At 45.9% G+C, this 22,634-nt stretch overlaps 1 protein-coding gene across 4 annotated transcripts in view; it reads right to left on the bottom strand.

The window, feature by feature from the left end:
• The window catches only part of VILL (villin like), a 40,686-nt gene that overhangs the window by 16,014 nt on the left and 2,038 nt on the right, over positions 1–22,634 (bottom strand). For 2 of the 4 annotated variants that reach the window (XM_026096519.2, XM_026096530.2), the window contains exons 2-9: positions 13,190–13,297; positions 10,804–10,885; positions 8,431–8,505; positions 4,974–5,170; positions 2,943–3,051; positions 2,303–2,413; positions 637–836; positions 470–548 (exon numbers count right to left, since the gene is read on the bottom strand). In XM_026096519.2, coding sequence (XP_025952304.2) covers positions 470–548; positions 637–836; positions 2,303–2,413; positions 2,943–3,051; positions 4,974–5,170; positions 8,431–8,505; positions 10,804–10,872 — 840 coding nt within the window. In that variant the 5' untranslated portion in view covers positions 10,873–10,885; positions 13,190–13,297. The remainder of the gene's footprint in view (positions 1–469; positions 549–636; positions 837–2,302; positions 2,414–2,942; positions 3,052–4,973; positions 5,171–8,430; positions 8,506–10,803; positions 10,886–13,189; positions 13,298–22,634) is intronic. The other 2 variants (XM_026096512.2, XM_026096534.2) reach the window with 1 other exon arrangement.

The raw sequence follows: 22,634 nt of genomic DNA, 5'->3' as shown, positions 1-22,634 counted from the left end.
TGAGTCTTATCACTTGCTACAACAGGAAGACATATCTAATCTTCATAATTTTATGAGCAGAGTGGCTGTTTGCTCTCATTTCTGCAAATGGAAGGTCCCAGAGCATCACTGTGCAGATATTAAGAAGCCTGATTTCCACCTGGAATTTAATCCTGGTCCATTTCAACCCACCTCGCCTTGACTCTCCTTTTATAATGATTGCCAAGATAATACATTTCTCTTCTGAGAGGGCTGGTTTGCCACCTTTTGCTAAAGCAGCCTCAATCCACTCCTGGCCTCTGGGCACCAAGACTATAGGTGGAGGCTAAGGTGTCTTATTTTTAGAGGACACCTGACACAGTTTGAAGGATGGAAGGGCTGATAATTTGCTGCAAACAGGGTATCTATCTCATAGAAATCGGTGCTCATCTGAAAACAAAGGAGGTCACAGCAGCGTTTCTCTCTATAAGGACTGAGGTCTTTCTCTCACCTCGTGCTGGAGCAGGTCCTGCGTCAGGGGCCTAGTAGCTATCTCCTGTACCACCAAGTCATTGTCCTTCTCGTAGACACTGAAAGAAAGAGTCATTGCGCAGAGTCAGGCTGCACAGAGCCCTCTGTGAGAAGGGCTGGTGTTCAGAGGCTCAGCCTGAGACTTACTGGTAGAGCCGGACGTTTGCTTTCTGCAGCTCATCTGCTTTCGTGTCGGGGATGGCATCTCGGAGCTCCCCACGCCTCTCACCCAGCACCATCTTCATGATCTGCATGAGGTCTGGAGAGTCCTTCTCGTTGTCGATAATGCCGATTTGAGCACGGCCGCCTCTTTCGCTGTCCCTGATGCTACGAGCCAATGCGAGGCCCTACGTGAGGATCACAAGGGGATAAATCCAGATCCTGACAGTGAATTCAGCAAGCATTATCTCAGACCTATAGTAATGATGAAGAACTAATAGTCTAAGCTAGATTACTACAGTTCTCTGAAGCTGCTATTGTCTTGCAAATTTAGCTGTTAAAAAATGTGGATGTGTCCATTATACCTGCTTATTAACTAACTCCTAGGAAAACATTCCTTAATAGAGTCACTGCTGATGTTTGCTCCTGTAGGGCACAGGCGTGCAGTAGTCACAACAAACATTGCATATGTGTGACTGTACATAAGCAAACCCAGCGACCTCGTGAGACGCAGTCTGGAAGCGAGATGCACACATGCTGAGCAGAATAGAAGCCAGAGGCAGCAGAACTGCAGGACCCTGGATGTAGCACGATGACATTTCAAATTCAAATATTTCAAGTATTCAAAAAACATGAAAGTTTTCTGTGACAAAAACACTGTGAAATGTCAAACAACTAATTAGGCTGAAAACTCAATTTTCCATAGATAAATGATGATGTGTAATTTTTTCACCATCTCATAACAACAGCTTTGAAAGCAGCCCTCTTTGTTAGGCCTAGAAAATGATTTGTTTGCCAGGCCTGAGGTGAACCATGGCCTGTTCCTCACAGCAACCTTCCCTCTTCCTGCTCCCCTTTCTCTGTGTCCTACTAGCTTACTTGTCTCTTCTCCACCCTCATCTGAATCTTCACCTCTTCCCCTGTGTCCTGCCAAACTGCCTTCCCTGTGAACCTCCCACCATCCCAGCTCTTCAGGTGCCACCATATGAACAGCAGCCCCAGCTGCCTTTTAACATGTGTGATGTCAAGCTATGAGTTCAACCACCAACTCTGCCTATGACCCAGTGATAGATCTTGCCTTATTAAATCTCTGTATCTCGGTTCCTCTATCAGTAAAATAAGGATAATGACCCCTTTTTAAGTGTTTTGAGAGCTGTGGATGAAACTGTCCTTCCAAAACTTAGGATATGCATTCTTGCTTGTCTCATATAGGCCAAACTGGGATTCCCTGTGATGCTGTTAAAAAACTAAAAATTTTCCTACCTCTGGGGAAGTTATTGCAGTTAAACCAGCTGTTGCTACTGACTGTTTAGGCCCTACCTCATTCAAGCTATGGGGCACAGAGGGCTGGAGACATACCTCTTCGGAGGGAGCTAGATGCCTTTCTGGAGCTAGAGCTAGTGATGTGTCCAAGGCCACCCCTGACACCTGATTTGAGGCTTGAGCAGAGTACTTCCCTGGCCTCTGATATCAGCAGATGGGGAAGCAGTTCTACCAGGGTTTTCTCTGTTCATCTATGTGTCTCTAGTTTTGCTGACATTCTCACTTTGCAAGCATCTTTCACCGTTTCTTTTTCTTTTCTTTTTGTTTTGCCTCGCTTTAGGCATCAGAAAGTACCTCTGATAAACCAAGCGGCTTTTGTGCCTGTACTCACCCTAGATTTCTCAGCAATGCTGCAATTGGGTCCATTCCATTGAATCAGCACTTTCCCGAGATCCAGCAGGAAAACATCACCCTTATTAAAACTGTTCCAGGAAAGCTCTACCTGTCACGAGAAAATGAAATGCCTTGGGTTGGTGGGCACAACGAGTGCAAAAAGGGTAAAGTCACAGTCATAGGAAACTTGCTGTGAGGAATGTTAGAACTGTTCTGCAATGGCATGCTCATTTTTCTATCTAGATTCAACAATGACACTGGGATTGTAAGATCTGTTTTCCTTTTGAATGGATGTGAATAACTCTACTCTTATTAATGCAGGGGAGATAGGGTAGACTTTTGTGTGCTGAAGGTGTGTCCCTACTCATTCTCCAAAGATTCCAGTTTTCCAAATTATTTTCTGAGAACAACCACCACTCTGTGAAAGAAAGAGCCCGGGGTGGCACTCATCTATTCACTGAGCCAAAGGGCTTCTCGCAGGATAATACCAAATCCCACAGCGAGTTCTTGAAAACTGTCCCGTAGTAGGAATGCTCCTGCAGAGATGAGCTATCCAGCAAGTAAACCTGGTGGAAAATGGGTGCAGGACGAGAGGCAAGGAGAAGTGATCCATAAGTAGAGAGGGCTCCTATGCTTACCTCTGTGGCCGATATGTGCTTCTTCCCCTTGACATGAAGAAGACGCTTGATGTTGTACATATTGGTCTCCACATGCTTGAATCCTGAAGCTACTCCTCCCTTCTTGTAGCTGGTGTGGAGCAGGGAACAAAGAGTTCATGCTGGTTAGAAAATACTTGCTCCTCTGTCCTCTGAAAAAATTCACATTTTTGGTGACAAGTAAAAATCTAGAGAGAATATCATGTTAGATTCCCCAAAATGGCATATCAAATGCTGCTTTGTTGTCTGACTCTACCATACACGGTCTCTGTTCATACCATGACTCCTCATGATGTCCTTCCACCTGTTATGGGTGTTGTGTTGCTGCCGTGCATCTTGGAAGAAGGTGTGTGGCTGAACAGGCAAGTCAGAGAGGGGAATGGAAACATAACACAACCAAATTGAAAATCTCATCAAGCAAGACAGTGATGTCTCAGAATCGAAATATTCCTTGGACATTCAATTAAGAAACATGTTTTGCAGAAAATATAGCTTTTTGCTAAAATTTGGTTTTGTTGAAAATGGTTGTTCTATTCAAAAGTAGCTGAGAAAGAAAGCTGTTGACATAGGCAGCACAAAATGCTGTTGTAAAGGGATGCAGGATGCCATCTTCCTCCCAGATTTAATCTACCAGTTTTGCTGTTCTTTTATCCTTGAATATGCACTTTGCAATGCCTGCTGCTGGCACAGTATTGACTTACTGCATGATGCCATCACTTCCTTTCTGTGCAACTTTTCAAGGAAGAAACTTTGCAAGGAACTTTGCAGTCACATCATGAGAGGACATGGTCCCCCCAAGAAAGTCCTAGAGCCCTTTTACAGGCTTCTGGACAAGTCTAACCCCCTTCTACATATCCTAGTGCATTTTAGAAAATCAGTCCAATGTTCATGGTTCAGGTCTCTCATTAAGCGAAGCAGTAAAACTGCAATGTGTGAGAAGGAGAGAGAATTGCTGGGAGTTTTGTAATTTTTAGCCATGTGGGTAAGATATATTTCATCATAGTCTGGAAATGACTGGCAAGCATGGTTAGGCTTATGAGTGATTAACAGTATTTTAGACTTGTTTGGTCCAGTAGTACTTACCCACAGAAGGATGCTCTGGTGGTTAGACTACCTGCTAAGATGTAAAAAAGGCCTGGTTTAATCTCTAATTCTGCCCCAGACTTCCTGTATGACCATAGGGATGTGGTTTAGGCCAAGATGAAGCCTAACTCATATTGATCTCAGGGGCAGATAGGTTTCTTAATAGACTACTTGTTTTTGAAAGTCTGAATTTTAGTCCCTCTTTGCCTCTTAGTGATCATTAAAATGAGGATAAAAGCACTTCACTGTCTCACAAAGGTCCCAAAGAAACTCATGAGATGTAGGGGTGCACAATACAGCAGCATTGAAAGCCAGACTAGGATATAGGATAGAGAGCAAGGATGGGTTTTCGTCTGAGTTTTCTTCAGCTGTTTAAAAGTAAGGCACTTAAACTCCGTTTACTGCTGGTGGAGAGAGACAGGTCTTCTGGAGGGCAGCTATTGGAGTCACCTTCCAAAAACCCTGAAGGGGGCCAAGACCACACGATTGGACAAGATGGTATCTTTTAGATGTCTGAAGCTCAATGAGCCAATTTTTGCTTTCATTACAGGAGAATTACTCCCAGTGTGAGCCAAATTATCACTTCTCTTCAAAGTGGAGATTAGTGTAAAGTGCCCTGAATGGGCCTACTAATCTAAAGTGCATGGAGGAGTGGAAAGAAGACCCTAGAGTGAACAAAAGGGAGGTTAAGAGGCATTTACAGCAAACATCTTGGAAAACAACCAATGGAAGAAAACAACATGGTTCCAATCCCAACATTTAAAAGTAAGTATTTTTAAATAGGAAATTTGTCTTTTGCATTTTTACTGACTATAGAGTGGTCCACGTTTTTCATATTTCTGAAATGTTGATGCTTCTGGGATAGAGAGAAGCTGAAAGAACCCTAGGGACTGTGACTTGTATCATTGTAGGGTGTTTTACACTACTCACATAATGCCGTTCCGGAAATAGCTTTGGAAGGTCTCAGATTCGTGTCCTTGCACTTCCCGGTGCTGCACGGGGTTCCCCCCAAGCGCGTCATCTATCTGGGTGATGTACAGAGCCACAGCACCTTGTTCATCCTGGGATGAATCCTTGCCAATCCAGTAATGCAAGTCTGTAGTGGAGCCACGAGAGGTTCTTTTGTTCTGGAAGAGGTGGGAAAGAGGAAATTCAGGATGAATTTTCCCAGTCCATACAGGTTTGGCAAACAACACCGCTGGCCAGGGAGACCTGGCATGAACAAGCAATCATGGAGCCCTTTCCTAGGGGTTTACCTGCTCCTGCCTTTCTCCTGGGCAAGAGAAGGCAGGACTGAGCCCTATGATGCTCCCTGGGAGCTCAGGCTGGGGTCTGGCTGTCCCTCTGGTGCCTTGGCCTCCATTACCATCACCCTGACCATTATGTCACTGCTTTCAAAGGAGTGGCAGTAGGGACATGAAGGGCTGTGTCAGCACAAGGGGGTTCAGAACAGACCAAAGCCCGGGTGGTGCAGTGACTCTCAGGCAAGGTAAAGCAGGGAGTCAGCTCAGCCCCCAGGGCCCTGATTCAGGAGAGCACCTATGGGGCCTGCATACATACTGCACTGAAGCATGTTTCTGTCTTAGGTACTTTTATGACTCTTGTTATCACGGAAACAGAGCAGATGTGAAATTCCAAAAATTCATGCATTCAACCTGTCCTGCTTTTATAGAGTTTGATACCAAAACTTAACGGATATTCTTCTCATAGATCACTTTTTTGAATGTAATATTCACTCGTATTTATTTGCCTGGAGGTACTCTCCTTTCTCTCCTTTTCTATCACACTATTAAGTAACGCAAACTGCCTCTGAATTCCTGCTGACTTGCAAAACAGACATAACTCCAAATGAAGCTGAACCTATGCGTGCATGCTGTGATTCATCTTACTACAGAAAAACCCAATAGCCTAGAAAGAAGAAGCAAGTGGTCTGAGAACAGGTGTGCTTATTGTTATGTGAGTTGTGCCAGCTGTTTTTTATCACCTACTGTGTTAAACTCTATCATCCATGCTTGTGAAAGATCATAAAAGCTCGTATTCTACACTGGATTTGACACTAAGTTCTGTTTATCTGCTTTGTGTAGTGGTACCGCAGTGAAAAACACTTGAACTTGAATAAAATACAACTCAGTTTCCTTCGGCACAACTAATTAATTTGTGGCAAAATCTCTCTATTTAATTGACTGTCACTGAATATGATCAAAGTCCCATTGTCCTGTGGACAACCTTTGTTTGGAGAGCCTCCAGTCAAGAGGCATAAAGATGAGTATTTTTATCTTCTTTTATGCGAGGGGGAAGGAGAGATGTGGAGTGATTAAGGGCTTTTCTACCTGGGGAAGCTTTTGCAACATAAGCTGAGTCTGTGAGCATCAAAATCTATAGTGATTATGTCCAGGCCCTTGCAAGGACACTCCTATTCTGCTCTAAGCATGTCTTTGGGTGGCTGCTATGAAATCAATTCTCCGAAAGCACTTGAAAGGTAACATAAAGGCATCTGCATGATGAATTACTGCAAGACAGTCATTCTGTGTAGCTGCCTCAGCCTGCTTTCCCAGCTTGACACACAGTGGATTCAGCTTGCAGAGAAAGACACATGCAGGAGGATTCATTTGCCGAAACATTGGCATTTATGAGCTTTTTGAGACTTTCAGGGCTATCCAAGACTCCTGCACCGGGCATATATGGCTTAGGACTTACAGGGCATGTTTGCTTCTCTGAAGAAGGAGGTGCAAGGCAGGTGAGATAGATACTTATAACATGTATTTAGGCATCTCAACCATGTCCCTAAATTTAGATGTCTGCATGTTAGAAAGGTCTAAGCTCCCACTAGAGTAAATGGAGATCTAAGACCCAGATCAGTAGCTGTCAGAGACTACCTAGATGGTCTGTATACCCACATAGGGATAGCGGAGATGACACAAGACTGGCAGGTTTTCTATGTTTTCATCTGTACCTGGAGGCCAGGTGGGACACCCTACAGCAAGTGCAGGAAATTGAATCAAGCCCATAAAATTAAGAAAAGGGGATTCTTCAAGAAATCTTCCAAGAATTGTGTCCTGTGGCACACCTAAACACCAGGGGGTCAATTCAGTTGCCTCAGCCAGGACCCTGGGGACATTTGAGGTGTTTTGGGTCATGCAGGTTGCGCTTCAGGTGCTACCCCAGAAGGGTCCAGGTCTCATGTCACATCTGCTGGCCCTGTGTGGACATCTTGGATATTCCAGGGCCTCTAAAACGGCACAAAACTCTTGTGTTTTAGCTGAAACCATCCCTAGAGGCACATGGACAAACGTTTCTCTACCCTGTAAACATTTTTGAGGGTTAAAAGTAGGTTCCCTGCCCAAATAATCTGGGCATGAACTTGGGGTCTGGAGGAGATCTACATTCAAGTCTCCTCTCTAAAAAATTCACACAAAGAACATAAATCTAGCTCACACACATCCTCACTGAAAATCCTACACAACGATCTATTCAATGGTTAGATATTTTGTGAGGTATAGGAAACCCAGGTTGCTTCATATGATTCAAGAACTGCATGGACTAGGCTCTGCCTCTGTTGCATTACAGATGTGCATTTATGTGTCTTTGGTTATTGTGGAACAGCGGAGGCTTCGCTGTCACTTGACTCATGGGAACGTTTGCAGAAGGGACACTCTGACCCAGGAAGTAGGAAATGCTTCTGGTTTCCATGGTGTAGACATTGCTTGTCGCAACGGGGCCTGGATTGCTCTGAGCAGATGAAGAGATTTGGAAGGAGGTCCAGGAGCTGAGTGCAACACATCAGCTTTAGGAATGCAAGGCACTTTGTATAGGCCAGACTGTAGGGTTATTCTCAGAAGTTCCTCATGCTTCTAACTAGACTGGGTTCAGCTGATTTTAAGTAGATATAGAGCAAATTTGCCTGGGATGGATGAGGTCTCCTAACAGGGAGAGGCAGAAGACTATAGAGCCTCTCTGCTGCTCATGTGTCACAGAGTAAGTGGCACACCTCCATAACCCACATCATCCACTGAAAACAAGGCCCTCCAGCTGGCCACCTCTCACACCCCCAAACTACTCCTATAAGTCATACAAATTTAAGCCTTGCTTTAGTTTGCCAGGAATATGCTAGCCATTTTGCCATCTCTGTGCGTGATTCAGCTAATTAGAACATAAATCATTTTAATAAATTGCTGACTTGTTGGCTCTTCTGGCTTTCTGATTCTATAAACACACAATATTGTTGCAACAGGCAATGTTAAATTCAGGCGCATGATTAGATGATAGTGAACACAGAGGCACAACCATTTTTATCCCCACAGTGCTTCTCCCACCTGTGAGAGTGTCTGAGGGTCAAGGTGGAGCTAAAGAACCTGTTTGCCTACTGATGTTTGTTTGCCATACTTACATGTAGAATTATGTAACAGTCCCCTTCAAAAAAAGTCCCATAAGCCTTTTCAGGAACAGGAACCATCTTCATATTCTGTAAAAAAAAAAAAAGAGCATTTAGGTCATTGCTAGAACTCCAAGAGCTGGAAGTTGATGAGTGTGAAACGGGGAAGCTGGGATGCATGAAACACTAGGGCGACGATTAAGGTTTGGGAAGGAAGGACCAAGGAGCTCAAGTCGCAGTTACACGCTCCATGGCCCCCAGCCAAGAGCAAGGAGTTTCCTGGGGCAGAGAGCTTGTGTGTCATTTTGGAGAAGGAACTGATAATCACACTTAATTGCTTTTAGGGATACAGATAGGGTTTGAGGATACAAACACTGGTTTGCCTCGTCATATTTGTTGACATTTTTTTTGAAGGCTATTTATTTAGAGGAGGATGAATCATGGTTTAGTTTGGCAGCCATACATCAAAATGCTGTACTGGCACCTCAAACATCTCCATGTCAGACTTGCAACATGTCATCCTGAGGAAACTCCTAACTTCCCATTTCCACCTCTGTGTATAACTAGGAGTAATTGGAAGAGTTCAGACAGGAAGGACTGAGTGTAGAAATAAGAAGGTGCCTGGATAAGGCCAGTCATTAGCGTCTGTGGAAGAAGTTGTACAGGGAAACCATGCATACCCACACTGGCCCATGGCTGGGCCTCCTTAGACCAGAGGGAATGAAGATTAAGTGCATTGCTGCAACATTCTGGCAAGGGAGATCAGAGGGAGACCAGGATGACTGCTCAGATCAGCAATAGCACCAACTGGGAGCTGGGCTGGTGCTGTCACCACCAGGGCTATTGTTTTGTTTTCTTTTTTCCAACACACTGGATGACAGATACCAAAGCAGTTTGCCCTCGCTCATCGTGATCCTTGGTGGCACTGCCAGGGCTGTGCTCATGGGCTGGGAAAAGCCACTTTTCCTGGGGGAAATTCTGAAACTGCTAAGGGTTGAGAAGAAGCAAATGAGAGTGCTCTATGCTCAGATTGACAAGGATTTTTCACTCTCCTTGTCTCTCTGCACTCATGTAGATCGAGCACTTGAAGACCAGTAGGTCAGGCTGAAGTGCACCAGAGCTTGGGTTTGTGTGGGAACGTCAGCAGCAGTGAGCATGTCTCATCCTAGGTTAAGTTTTGGGATATGGTTTTTGCTCAGCACCCATCAGTTCAAGGACCCCTTTCAGCAGCTTTAACCAACTATAACTACTTCTTTAGGGACACATAGCAATTAATAGTGCAGAGAAAGATAGACTTGAGGACACTGATGCATCTCTCACCCCTCTAAACTGTAACTGCACACTGCACTTGGTCAACCAGCCATGCCTACCCAGTGTGCCTGGGTGTGCCACACACCAATACGCACAGGGCTCCTGGGCCTGATCTGTCTCTGTGGTTCCCTGGAATAGATACACACACTTTTCTGGTGGCCTGACTTGTTTCCTGACATACAAGCCTGGCCTCTGTGAATCTGTGGTTCTCTAATTACAGATCCACTAGAAAGCAGCTTAATACAGCATTTGGGAGAGAAAGGCAAAGGCAAAGACCCTGGACTATTTGGAACATAATCTGAATTTGTAGAGGACCACCACCATTTTGAGACACATGCAGGAGACCCTTCCCACTGCTCCCCTGGGCTGGCTCTGGACCTCAGTCTATGGCCCCTTCTTGCTGCAGGGGAACCTCCTCTGTGAAGCTGGCCAGAAAGAAGAAGCAGGATTGAGCCCTGCTCCAAATCACAAAGAAAGATTGCCCCAAGCAGAAGGTGATCTCACTTGCTGCAGTATCCCTCCCTGCAACGACCCATCAGTCAGAGTGGGCAAGCTGGGGGTGAGATGCAGCTGGACACTGTGGGAATACTTTCCCTGCAAAATTGTGTGCCTTCCTCATGGCAGCTGCCCCACTGCTGGTACAGATTAAGGTCACTAACCCATAACACCTCTTCTTCATGCAACAGGTAATTAACTTCAAATGTGCTAAAACAGCTATGCAACAATTCCCAAGGAGGGTAAGAAAGCCTCCTGTGCTGGAGAAGTACGCTGACAGAATGTATTCAGTCCCACCAAAACTAATGTTTCCTTAGTCACTGCTATCCCTGTTATACAGAGGAGGGAACCAAAGCACCAAGCAATAACATGTTGAAAGTTGCATAGGGAGGAAGGCAAAGCTAGAAATTAGGTTTCCTGTTTCCCACAGCTGCATCTTTCCTGTAAGACCATCTTTTGTTACCCAGACTACTTCAAGAATATCTCTTTCTTGAAACACACAGACAGACAGACACACACACACACACACACACACACACAAACAAACACACAATGCATCACATCACTCTCCTCTTGTCGTACCTCTATGCCCCATATCTGGAGTCCCGGCTTTCTCTCGATAATTGGAAGATTTGAGTCACCTTCTGTCATCTTGACCCCTGAGCTGGAAGGGAAAATAAGAAGAGAAAAACAGAATAATGATAAATAACTACATAATCGGATACAACAGTAAGTGAACTGAGACTGAAGCTTCTTTGCTTTGGACGTTCTTGCCAAACCAGTTTGATACAGACACTTATGATACTCGATTAGAGCTGCAGCCCAAGGACTGGGTTCATCAAGGTGGGATTCATCTGACCAAGTGCAGACATCTATATGTGAGCTAGTCACCTGGATTCCTCTTACAGTCAGTGGAGATTTAGATATTGGGGCAAACCACGCCATGACATAGCTCCATCTCTCCGCTGCCTACAAAAAGAGGACAGATCAGCTCAGCTGTAGTTAGTAAGAGTTAGGCGGGATGAACTCCCACTCCCAGTGTATCCATGCTCATGGTGGAGGACAAGCAAAGTGTGGGATCACAGCCCAGCAAAGCATGGTTAGGACACCGTTCTTCTGGTATGGGATTATTTTATATGCATTTAAAGAGATGGAAAGGATCCAGCAAGGTGCTGAGCCTGGCATCAGTATTGCTTTGTTCCCACAGTTGCACAAGGGGGGCAAGGACAACTCAGGACCTACAGGAGACCCATGCCATCCTAGAGCAGCTATTGGAGGTCAGGCCAGGTACCCTGGGCCACTGGGGGCCTAGGGAATGGAGCCCTTCCACCTCAGGGTGAGAGTCAGCTCTAAACTAAGACACCTACATATAGATGTCTCAGGGTGGGGAGATCCAGGCTTTAAGCTCCGTTAAAACCAACGGAGACCTAGCCGGTGCAGTCAGTAGAGCATAGGGAGTGATTCAGTTGATGACCCAGATGTCTGCTTTATGCATAGCTGAGCAGTTCCCTAGGCTCCACTGCCTGCATGAGGAAGAGGCGGGTTTCAGTTGCCTGCACAGAGGTCTCTAGGGACATCTGAAATGCTCTGGATATCTCCAGCTGTCACTCTTGAAGGGTGAAGGTCTCCTATCCATCCTTGATCATATCTGCCAGCTGTGAAAAGAGAAAGGGACTGCCCTTAATTATGTTACCCATTCCTACTGCCTGAATAACAGGTTTTGCTAGAGAAGTGACTCTCAAACACAGCTGTTTACACCACAGCCTTCTGAAGCAGATCAAAACCAAAACCAGCTTATATAAAAACACTGGGTTATATGCTAGCAGAGCTGGCTGGCCCATGGGGCCCACCAGGTGCCTCCCGAGCAGCTTGGCTCCCCTGCAGTGGCCGCGGCACAGACCGTTTGTGTAGGGGTGACAACCACAGCAGCCGTTGCAGTATGAGTCAATCCTGCTCGCAAATCAAGGCCCAGCTTTGAGAGAAAACATGGCTCACTGATTTTTGTGTTTTGCATTCATTTGCTTTACCAGTATGCTCCTCTGATTTACATTTGTTTATAACAGACTGAACTATTGTACTATGTTAAAAACAACAACTTGATTGACTGCATTTTTTTCTCTGCCGCTGGATGACAAAGCTGCTGTGATTGTAGGCCACGGCCTCTCCTGCGTGCTTCTGTTCAGCTGTAAGACAGTGCCTATCAGAAGGAACTGTACCATTGCTGAACACGAACTTGGCAGAATACCTGAGCCACAATAGATGAAAAATAAAAGAGGCCACAGGCAGAAAAAAAAAAATACCAACATGAAAGACGCTCCTTCTGAGCAAGAAAAGCACAAATACAGGTGATATCATGCCAGAAGGCATTTTTATTGCTTGTGTTGTGATAGCATGAAGAGATACGCTGCCCTCGGCACCACTAAGACATGAGAAGAGATGGTCTTTCTCCTGAAAAGTTTGCACACCAAATAAGAGCACGAAACTTGTGGTTCCAGGCAGGACCTTTGGCCCATCCACGTCTTCCACAGTGCAGAGCTGCCAGACCCTGGCTCCTTGCACAGGCAGCAGAGAGAAGCAGGTACCTGTAGTGGTGGTGGACCACAGCCCCAACACCTCTCCACTAACTGGGCAGGCATCCGCAGTCAGGCAGCCTTGGATAGTAGGAGTCGGAAATGCTCATTGCCCTTTTGAACACAGATATATCTGAAGGACCATGGAAGATTGACCCCTCGTGTACGGCCTCATGTATCTACCAAGAGTGCATTTGTCAGCCCGCATCTCCCTTTCAATTTCTCTAAATAGCTTCCAGGCAAGAAGAGAAACAGCAAGGAGAAAAGGGACGTTTTTCACCTCAATTCTCGGAAAGGCAATTGAAGCCCACACAGACTAAAAAAACAAAACCAAAAAGGTATTTCAGTGTCTAAGCAGGAGCTAGACACTTTTCTGAGTGGAGGCCTTAGTGGCTCACCTCCTGTGGAGTCTGTGGCTGCCAGGAACTGAATCCAGAAGTGTGGCTCAGTTCAGATCCTCAACCAAAAGACCTTCCTTTCTTTCCAATATGGCATTTGAAAAGTCCCTGTCAAAGAAAAAACGCAAATGAAATCTCCTTCCCTCAGCCATCTTTGTCATTTATTTAGGGCACTGTTTTTCCTTCCAGTCTAGTATCAAAGCAGGAACAACTTTAAAATAAAGCCAATAAAGGTTCTTGCAACTTTGCGTGAAGGGGAATTCAGGGGGTGACGCTTTTCAGTAAAATTGATACTGCTCCCTGCAGAAGGCAGCGGGCTCTTGTCTGCCTGCTAGCAGCACAGGAAACCGGCAGCTGGCCAGCTGTGAAACACAGCTGGCTTCGTGCTTCTCCCAATACCCCATCCTCTCCCGTAAAAGAAGTTAACCCAGAGGCTCCACAGATTCCTCTGAGCTCAGGCAATCTTGTCGCCTAAAGCCATCCGAAAGTCAGCTACACTTTACAGATTCTCATGCAAGCCCATGATTCAAAACGGGGATTCTCAATCTCTTCCACTCCTGGGGCTCCTTTCTCTGTTGGAAACCTCCCTGTTAGCTCTGGTACCCCACTTTTCTGGAAAATGCTGTCCCTTCCCTTCTCCTTAGTCATTAAACTTGGGAGAGAGTGTGAAACACAGACAAGGTCAGTGCTTTCTTTGGACTTTCCTGTTTCTTTCGGTTTGTGGCCAAGTTAGAAATAATAGGACTATGACTTATATAATCAGACAGCTCATCTCTTTAATTATTTAATGTGGATTTTTAATCAAATGATCCCATAAATCAACCCCTGTCCAGACACAAAATCCAGTATTTATGGAGTGCAAAATTTTCATCTGTGCTGATACCAGGAAGGGTAGAAACTTGTCTAAATTAAAAAGAAAGAAGACTTTAAGAGTCTTGGGTTCCTTGTAGGGTTTGAACAGTGATGTTCAGGTCAGTTCCTCCCTCAACCAAACTGGTTTTGCCCAGTGCTAGGTGAAGCGTGAACCCACAAGAACCATGAGTCAGCAGCCCCAGGGGCAGGAATCCTCCGAAAAAGGCCGGCGCCACTTCAAAGGACAAGAGCCAGTTATGGGGAAGGTTATTTGCTTCTTCATACACAGGAATGGTTTTACTGCGAAAGGGGGTGAAGAGAGGCACTAGAGGCATTAGAGTAGCTGTAGCCTCCCCGCTTTATCCTCCCCATGCAACCACCCTATTCCACCTCCATGCCCAGCTACTCTAGTTCCACCAATTCCAGGGCCTCTTGCACCCCTGGAAGAGAAGACAAGTTCGCACTAGGAGCACAGGCTGAGGCAGGACCAAACAGGGGAGCTCTGTCTTGGAGCTGCTCTGCTTGGTCAGCACCACTTGATTAAGATGCTATCAATTAAACTGCATTGAGCCAAACACTTCTGGCTGGTAAGGACAGAGACCCTAGAACCAAATGGAGGTGGCTAGCATCTTGGCAGGATGTCACAGCTGGGACTGAGCCTGGAGCCTTCAGAGATAAAAGCAAAGTCTTCCACAGCTTGACCTAAATAACGAAGCTTGTGGATCAAGGCAGATAGTTCTTATCTCCACGCCTGCTTGCCAAATCTGATTCCCATCCCCTCACCAACCAACACAGTGTAGAGAAGAGCTTTTGCTCTAGGAAGGACTAGATGACTAATTAAGTGTCAAGGTCATTCCCAAGCTTAGTTAATAAATAACAAATGGCGTGGAAATGCCAGCAATCACTATTTCATTTTGGTCAGCCTGGTAGCTGTTGAGAAAGAGGTTTTAGTAGGACATTTCTTCAGGCAGATTCAGGCTGTTTGGGTGGGGAGGAAAAATAAAGACTCAGAAGGGGGATAGGAGATCATTTCAAACTTCCTAAGGACATTCTGAATTAAGCCTGATTTGGCTTGTCTGGATTTTGGCGGCACACTTACTCGGCTGCAGTCATGGTAATAAAAAAACCCCAATGAGATGACTAATGCTCTGTACAGCCTTGGGAAAATCGGAAGCAGCTGTGGCTCCAGCCTTTCCAGGCTGAAAGGCCTAATTATTGGGAATACTTGGACTGGCATTGGATGAGGTAAACTAGGGCTGTTGAATTGCTTTCACTGTCCCATTGTAGTTGGGCATCTGGGTCCAACTAGGTGCCACTTTTTTGTTTGCATAAAGGACAGCAGTTAACTCTTATTTTGCCCATAGGCATGAAATTTAAGGTTGAGTTACCTTGTGCGGCTCATCAGCTACTGGTTGGGACTGTTGCTTTGAATGTTTAACATTAGTGAGTGACTGTCCAGAAGTACAGTACTCAAACAATTTAATCTGTCTTTTATTTTACTACTACAGCAGGAGAAAAAGTAGCTTTCATCTCACATGGAAATGGTTGGTACAGAAATCCAGCAATGGGGCTTATCTTCTATCTCATGTTGTCACACGATCAGTCATGTTATCAAGTAGTCTCCAGTCTCTTGGCAGAAAGGCAAAGTTTACTTAGGTGGGAGCTCCTAGAACATACATGTGCATACGTATGTACCATCGTGTGTTGGTGACAGCTCCTCACCTCTCGCACCATCACAGGAGAAGCTGAATCGCATTACGTGCATTGGATATGCTGGGACGTGGTGACTAGGCAGGGATTAGGAAACGTGCTTTGGGCTGCGGCAGAAAGGAAAGAAGTACAGCTCGGATCACCCTCCTCCTCCAGGTCCCATAAAGTCGAGATTCAGGAGCTCAATGTGTCCAGCATGTCAAAGAGAGAGCTGTGCACAGGCCCCTATGGCTGCAGGAGAAATCTGATCGCAGAGAGCATTTCAACCTTCTTGAAAAGAGCTGTTGCCTGGCAGCTAAAATTAGGTAAAATAAGCCTTGAAATGAGATGCTATTTCTGATCTCGGTGGGTAATTAAATATTGGAACAGCTTATTAGGGAAGCTGGCAGGCTTGCCATTGCTTACTGTCTTTAAAATGAGATGGCTAAATGGTGAGGGTGTGCTCTCTGGCCTTGGATCCTTGAGGTCTGTGAAAGTGTGAGCCTCTGCTCACATGCATCCCTCACAGGGCCTGCAGGGAACAGCAAGCTGTGCCACCTCAGCTTACCCACAACCTTTTCAGTTTGGCATTAAGGCAATGACATCGATTAAACCTCATGCTTCAGAGCTCTGCCTGGCCACCTCCATAGGTCAAAAAAAGATCTTCCCCTCCTTGATACTGAATCATCTGGATGAATTATGCAGGGTTTGAAGGTTTTTTAGTCTTCTCATAAGTAGGGGTGGACCAAAACTTGGGAGGGGACATCAGGCAGGATGAAGTAATGTTGCAAAGAAACTCTTTGTTCCCCTCTTCAGGGCACTGAGTCTGCAGCTAAGAATGAATTTCTCCTGAGCTCAGACTAGCAGGTGTTCACCTTTCTCCATGAATGGCTGTTAGGGATTGGCAGAACAAATCTTGTGCAAGCAGCTCTCTGCCATCCCAGGACAGTAATCTTTTCTGGTTTTTGTTCATGTGACAAAGATGGGGATGGTGAGGACTGGGATGAATTTTCTGAACTGAAGTCAGGTAAGGGAAAAACCTTGTACTTTCTCAGGTTTTCCATGAGCAATAACCAGGACCCAGCTGTTGTATCTTTGGAAGCCTGGGAATTTAACCCTTCTCCAGTAGCAGTCCGAAGAAGCAGATCTTTGGCTCAGTGTCCCTTCCTATAAGCAGTGCCTTCACCCCCATCCATTTCTGAAACCTCTGTCTTTGTAGCTCAAACAGTTTTTCCCAGAAATTCACTGATGTTGTGAGCCCCTTGTGAGCCACATACTGCAAATGGGCTTTGCACTAATCCTCTGAACATACTATTGCTTCTCATTTAAAAGGAAGGAGCACAAGAAGTAACACGTTACTAGGAAACAAGCACCTTCCCAGTTGCAACAGCTCTCAATCTGTACCTCATCTGTCTCTTCAAATCCCTTGGGGGGCATCTGATTTAGAAGGGCGGGCAACTCACAATTTATCTCCTATGACTTTGACTAGTCCCTGCAGCTGCCTCATTTCCACCTGCCATAAATTCTAGCTCAACACTTTGCTCCATCCAGAAACTCTTGCTCATCTCTGCACAACTCCCTTTATGACCTCCTTTGTCTTCTGTATTGATCTTACTGCTGGTATCTTTCCAGGACTCTGATCTTCAAGCAGATGGTCTTGGGAAACTGGTTTGTATGAGCAGATTTTCCCAAATAGCTTCCATTTCAAAAGCTCCCTTTAACATTTTAACAACTGACTATTTTCCTTACTCTCCTGGGAACACGCTGTATTGTCCAAACAAACTTCTCAGCAATGTAATAACTATGTAACAATGATTAAATCAAAAAGCCTTAATACCAGCCACAACTCCCAAGTCATGCAGACTGAATTTCCACATTTATACTATTGAATGCAGAGACCATAATGCTCAGCAGTGACCGGCACTAAAAAAGGGAGATCAAGTTGGCTAAACTTGGAGGCAGATAGTCTTTGCCGTGGTGTCCTGTGGAGAAGGTATGAGCACCCACCATGCTCTTGGCTGATTGTTGTCCCATGAAGTCATTCTCCCCTGGCTTTCCTTAAGGATGTCTTTGAAAGCTGCAGGCTCTCTGAGGAAGGTGACATCTCTACATGGTGAGGGGGACTTCCCCAGATCAGGCCCAGGGACAGACACTGAACTCTTTCAGTGCAAACCCACCAGCTCTCTCTGAGCCATGGGAAAAAGAACAGCGGCACAAGAAGCCCCTAAAAGGCTGCTGTGTGCAAGTGCCTTGCAGCAGCGTTGCCCCTGGTAGGGTGCCAGGTGCACTACTTTCGGGTAATAAAACGAAGGTTGACTCAAGCCCGCTTCAAAGGTATCCATTGCACCTTCGGCTTCTCACAATGCGGTTAGTGAGTCAGTAAGGGTACGGAGCCATCCCAAGGGAACGGAAAGCATCGAGCTTGCCAATTCGTTACAAAGAAATCTCTCCTTTCTTTCAGATCTTCCTCCTCTGGTGAAAGGGAAAGATCACTGGCTCGGGACCAACACTATTCCAAAAGCAGGGCTTCATGCCACTGTGATGGCAAGAGATGCATGAAGAAGGAAAACAAAGCTGGAGCCATTTTAACTCCTTCCCTGGTTTCCGGAGAAGCAGCTCAGGTTAGAAACATTCTCAGAAACTTCTGATTATTCACCGCCTCCAGGAAAAAGATTACGATCCTCTCCCACATCAGCATTTGAAGGGAACATTATTTAGCCTGCTGGCTGTTGGGAAGTACAACCGAGTGCGGACATATCCAGGAAAAGGGCACGTACGTTTGGCCATGTGTACAAGAGCTTCCTGAGCCCTGTGCAGCACCAGAGTTTCAGAGGTTTATGGGGACTGTACGGCAGCTGGATAGTTGAGGAGAGACCCTCAAAACAAAGCATTTTTCCACCCGAAATGGAGGACCTGGTTCTTCTTCAGCTAACAACTGCCACTCATCTTTTGAAGATGCATTTAAAAAAAAAATACAAAACCTTTGGGAAAAAAGAATCAGGCCACTGCTTCTTATGGAGGGTTAGAAGAGTATAGTCAAAGCAGGAGAACTACACCCCTTTGGAGAAAGACCAGGAAAGGGGTCAAGGGCTGGGATTCATCCACCCTCAGTCAGATGTCTTGAGCACTTAAGTCTGAGGAAGACTATTCCAGGGCGGTTCCTCTCATCCTCATGCAGGCTCCAAGGCAGCTCTGCTGAATCTCGGTCAGGCTGGGCTCAGTGTCTCCTCAGTCTCCCAGGGAAAGCCTTGGGTGGTGGGCCCAGCCTCCCCGCTCTGCCCCTCACCTCTCTCACGGGAGCTCAACCCCATCTGTGGTGCCCAATGACCCTGCTTGCAAGTTCTGCCAGAGCGAACTGAACCAAACAACGTGAAGCATAGTTAAACCCAGGCTCTGCAAACGGAAACCTTCAGAAGGTTTCATTAAACCTGAAGAGTGCTTCCCCTGCAGGGCTTTCTGTTTTGTCAGGCACTCAGCACCATGTTTTCCTAAAGCAGCTCCTGCCATGGGTACGTTCACTCTGGAACTGGTGCTTTAGTGACATGCCTAATTATCTGTCAGGGTCTTATCGGTTTTGGTAATGCAGGTATCTGTGAGATTCCAAAATTAAGAGCCATTTTTGAGACAGCGAGTACCAGTGCTCCCCTGGCCGACCCTCTTTGAAAACTGTGTCTAAGAGTTAATGGTTTTTGCTTACTGAATATAAGAATTTTATATTTACTGTGTGTGTGTGCATATATGGGCACGCGCACACATACATGTGTGTGTATGCAAGATAAAGAGCAGGTTTTCCCTGCTGCACTGTTTAAAAAGTGCTGTTGAATAAGCCCCTGTTATCAGGACCTTTGTCTGACTGCAAGGGGTGGCTGCTGTGCCTCTGTTCAGACCAGCTGGAGAGCTGGTTCCCAGAGCAGTAGCTTGCAAGTGGGAAGTGGCAAGATTAATATTAACTATCAAATGGAAGGGACTGTTCCAGTCTTGCTCCAGTTTAGACCTGCAAGCAAGTTGTCAAAGAGGACAGGAGGACCCAGGACTGCTGGATAAAACAGGTTTACATTTTGGGTTGCAAACAAAATGACCTGGACCAAGCAGTGCACTCTGTAGGTAGTTCTGCACTTTCCTGGCGGGCATGGCACAAAGCAATGGATTTGTTCAGAAAGCAGGTTCAATTCTTCAGCTGCAAAGGAAAGCTTGTCCTTTGTCTTATGGCAGAGGTGTGTTATCAGGCACAAACACCTTGCTTGTGTCCAGGCAAGCAGATACCACCCAATCCAGTGCAAGCTTCCACGGTCAGAGCAGGGTGCTGAGCTGGGGTGTGAGGTCTCTTACACGAGCTTTTAAGTCTTTGAAACAGCCAGACCTCCAGGTGACTTCTCAGAAGAACGCCAGAAACACCCTCCTCTCCATCATTTCAGCGGCAGTCACCAGTGCTAGCGTTATCCTCTAGGCTTGTGTGAAACTAGAGGAACATCCAGCACCTCATATACAGTGTGTTTATTACTGCTTTGTTCAGCTCTTGCAACACGGAGTGGGTTGCGAGATCATGTTTGGCTCTCCTTGGTGAGTTGTGGATGCCGCTCACCATCTGTACCTGCATCGCCCCACTTTAAGGAACTGGTCTTTGAGGAGACGTCTTCCCACCATCCCACCCAGATTGTGTCTCCTTCCTGAGATGGCTGATCCACCTTTTGGTGTCTGTTCTCTGTCATGGTAGGAAAAGGGGTCAGGGAGAAAAGAGGGCAAATAGAGATGGGATGGACTGTGGGGAGCGAAGGGCAGATGGATACAGGACAATGAAGGTGCATAGCTTTGCCTCTGTGGTCCCACCAGCTGTATGATGCATGGTGTTGGTGCATCACAATTTTGTGAACCTGGGTGCTCTGTGCTACTGAGCACTGCTCTCAGCAGATGCTACAGGGCAAGAAGGAAAGCCCCGGCTGATGGGGATGTCCATCTGTGTCTGCTCACTGGCATTCATTTGGCATAAAAAGGGAAATCCAGGCCATGCAGGACCCAGTGTGTAAATGCAACAGGAAACTGTGCAATCTCATCTTGCAAAATGAAGGCCAGCTTTGAGAGAGCAGCAAGCTAACTGCATAAGGCCAAATGAATAAAACATCCCTACTGCAAATAGTGCAAAAAAACCTCTCACCAAATGACCCTGCTCAGCCCTACTGATACTACAGCACGCTGACTGAGCGCACTCAAGCTCACCTTCCCTCCCACTCTGAACAGCCCCAGGTCCTGTACCCAGATGGGAGACCGCCTGGGAAATGAGGACACCTCCATCAGCAGCGAAGCAGCCGTAGTTGAACACTTGGTGAACATTAGCCCACAGGAGCACACTGAAGGGACTCACCAGGTCCCATTGCTGAGCTGAGACACAGGAAAAAAAAAAAAATCTCAAAGAGAGCTGTTCAGATTAAGATGTCTGAAAGAGCCTTAGAAAGGGTTTTCCTCCAGGACCTCATTCTGTACCCAGAACTGCCAATGGGGGTTTTGTCTGAGCACAGAGAAGGGTATTAGACATCTGAAAGATTCAGGATGGGCAGGATTTGTTCAAACTAAGACAGTTATTTTGTAGACAGCAACAAAATACAGTAATTCAGGCTCTACCACCCTCCCAAAGAGAAGGTGGATATCTGCATAGTCTCAATCACCCAAAATAGAATACGATTTCTGCCTGTTTCCTACCCTGTTCAGCTGTTTTTGTAAGAGCAGTTTTATATAAAGGGCCATCCAGAAACCTGTTCTTTCTTTACAGGGCACAGCAACAGGACATTTTTAGGTAGGAGAGGTCGGCTGCTCTGAATAGCACATTCCACAGGAACTGCCGAGAACAGAGCTCAACCATGCAATTTAGCATCCCCTACGTCTGGTGTCTTTGACGTGGCCATAGAGTGATAATGAGTTTCACCGTTACTCTACCAAGCACTGCACCAGATAAGCATGAATAGGCTTAGATAAGGATGGGGGGGGGGGGAGGTAGGATTTCTGTTTCAAGCAAAGGTCTTTGGAAATCAAGGCAACTGGAGTAAATGCACAACATTCTTTGTTGAAAATTAACATTACATCTGAGAGGACATTTCAGACTGAAGGTTGTCAAAGACTTATAGACAATATTCGACCCTTCCTGCATTCCACTTACATGTAAAATAATCAGTGGAAATGTATAATCATGCAAGATAAATTGTAATTAGGCCCATTTCCAGGGTAGTATTATGTGGAAAGAGAGAACATGAAAAGAGAAGCTTTAATGAGTCTTAGGAACACATATTCCCACGTGACTGTGCAATGTATATTTGTCTGAGAGGCCAACAGAAGCTGAAGAATATATGTGAATAAACAGGGAGCTGGAGCAGATATATTTTAGGTATGGGATGCCTTATTAAAGTTTTTGCTTCCTTGCTTCCTTACATGGTTGGATATTTCACACAAAGCAGAGCAGCTTCTAGAGCAGACATTGAAACCCATGAATTTGTTTCAGTTTGGTCACACAGAACACATTTCAGAAGGTTGAAAAAAGCAAGAGAGCCCTGTGATGAACAAAGGACCTCAAGGAGGGCTAATTATGACATGCTGATTTTCTAGGAGTGACTAAAAGAGAGCTTGGTTAGGTAGTGCAAAGGCTTTCACTGTGCCCCTGAGCTACCCTTCATTGCACAGAGCTCTGGATCAAAAAGGGGTACAGTATATCCAGCTCCATCAAAACTGAAGGGTTTTGGTCCAGCAGGATATGCCTGGCACAGAGCTGAGCATCTGCCCCAGGAGGCAGAGCTTCACTTGGAAACGGCGAGGTCTTAATCTGGTCAACAGCACAGTTCCCTTCCAAGCATGAGGCAGATGTTGAAGTTGGTCACTTCCCTGGCCGGGGATGAACAAGCACTGCACGGGCAGTGCTGGA

The sequence above is a fragment of the Dromaius novaehollandiae genome, chromosome 2 (genome assembly GCF_036370855.1).
Source record: "Dromaius novaehollandiae isolate bDroNov1 chromosome 2, bDroNov1.hap1, whole genome shotgun sequence".
Taxonomy (NCBI): Eukaryota; Metazoa; Chordata; class Aves; order Casuariiformes; family Dromaiidae; genus Dromaius; species Dromaius novaehollandiae.
Note: the sequence above shows the minus strand (reverse complement) of the source record. Positions and strands in the feature narration are given on the sequence as shown.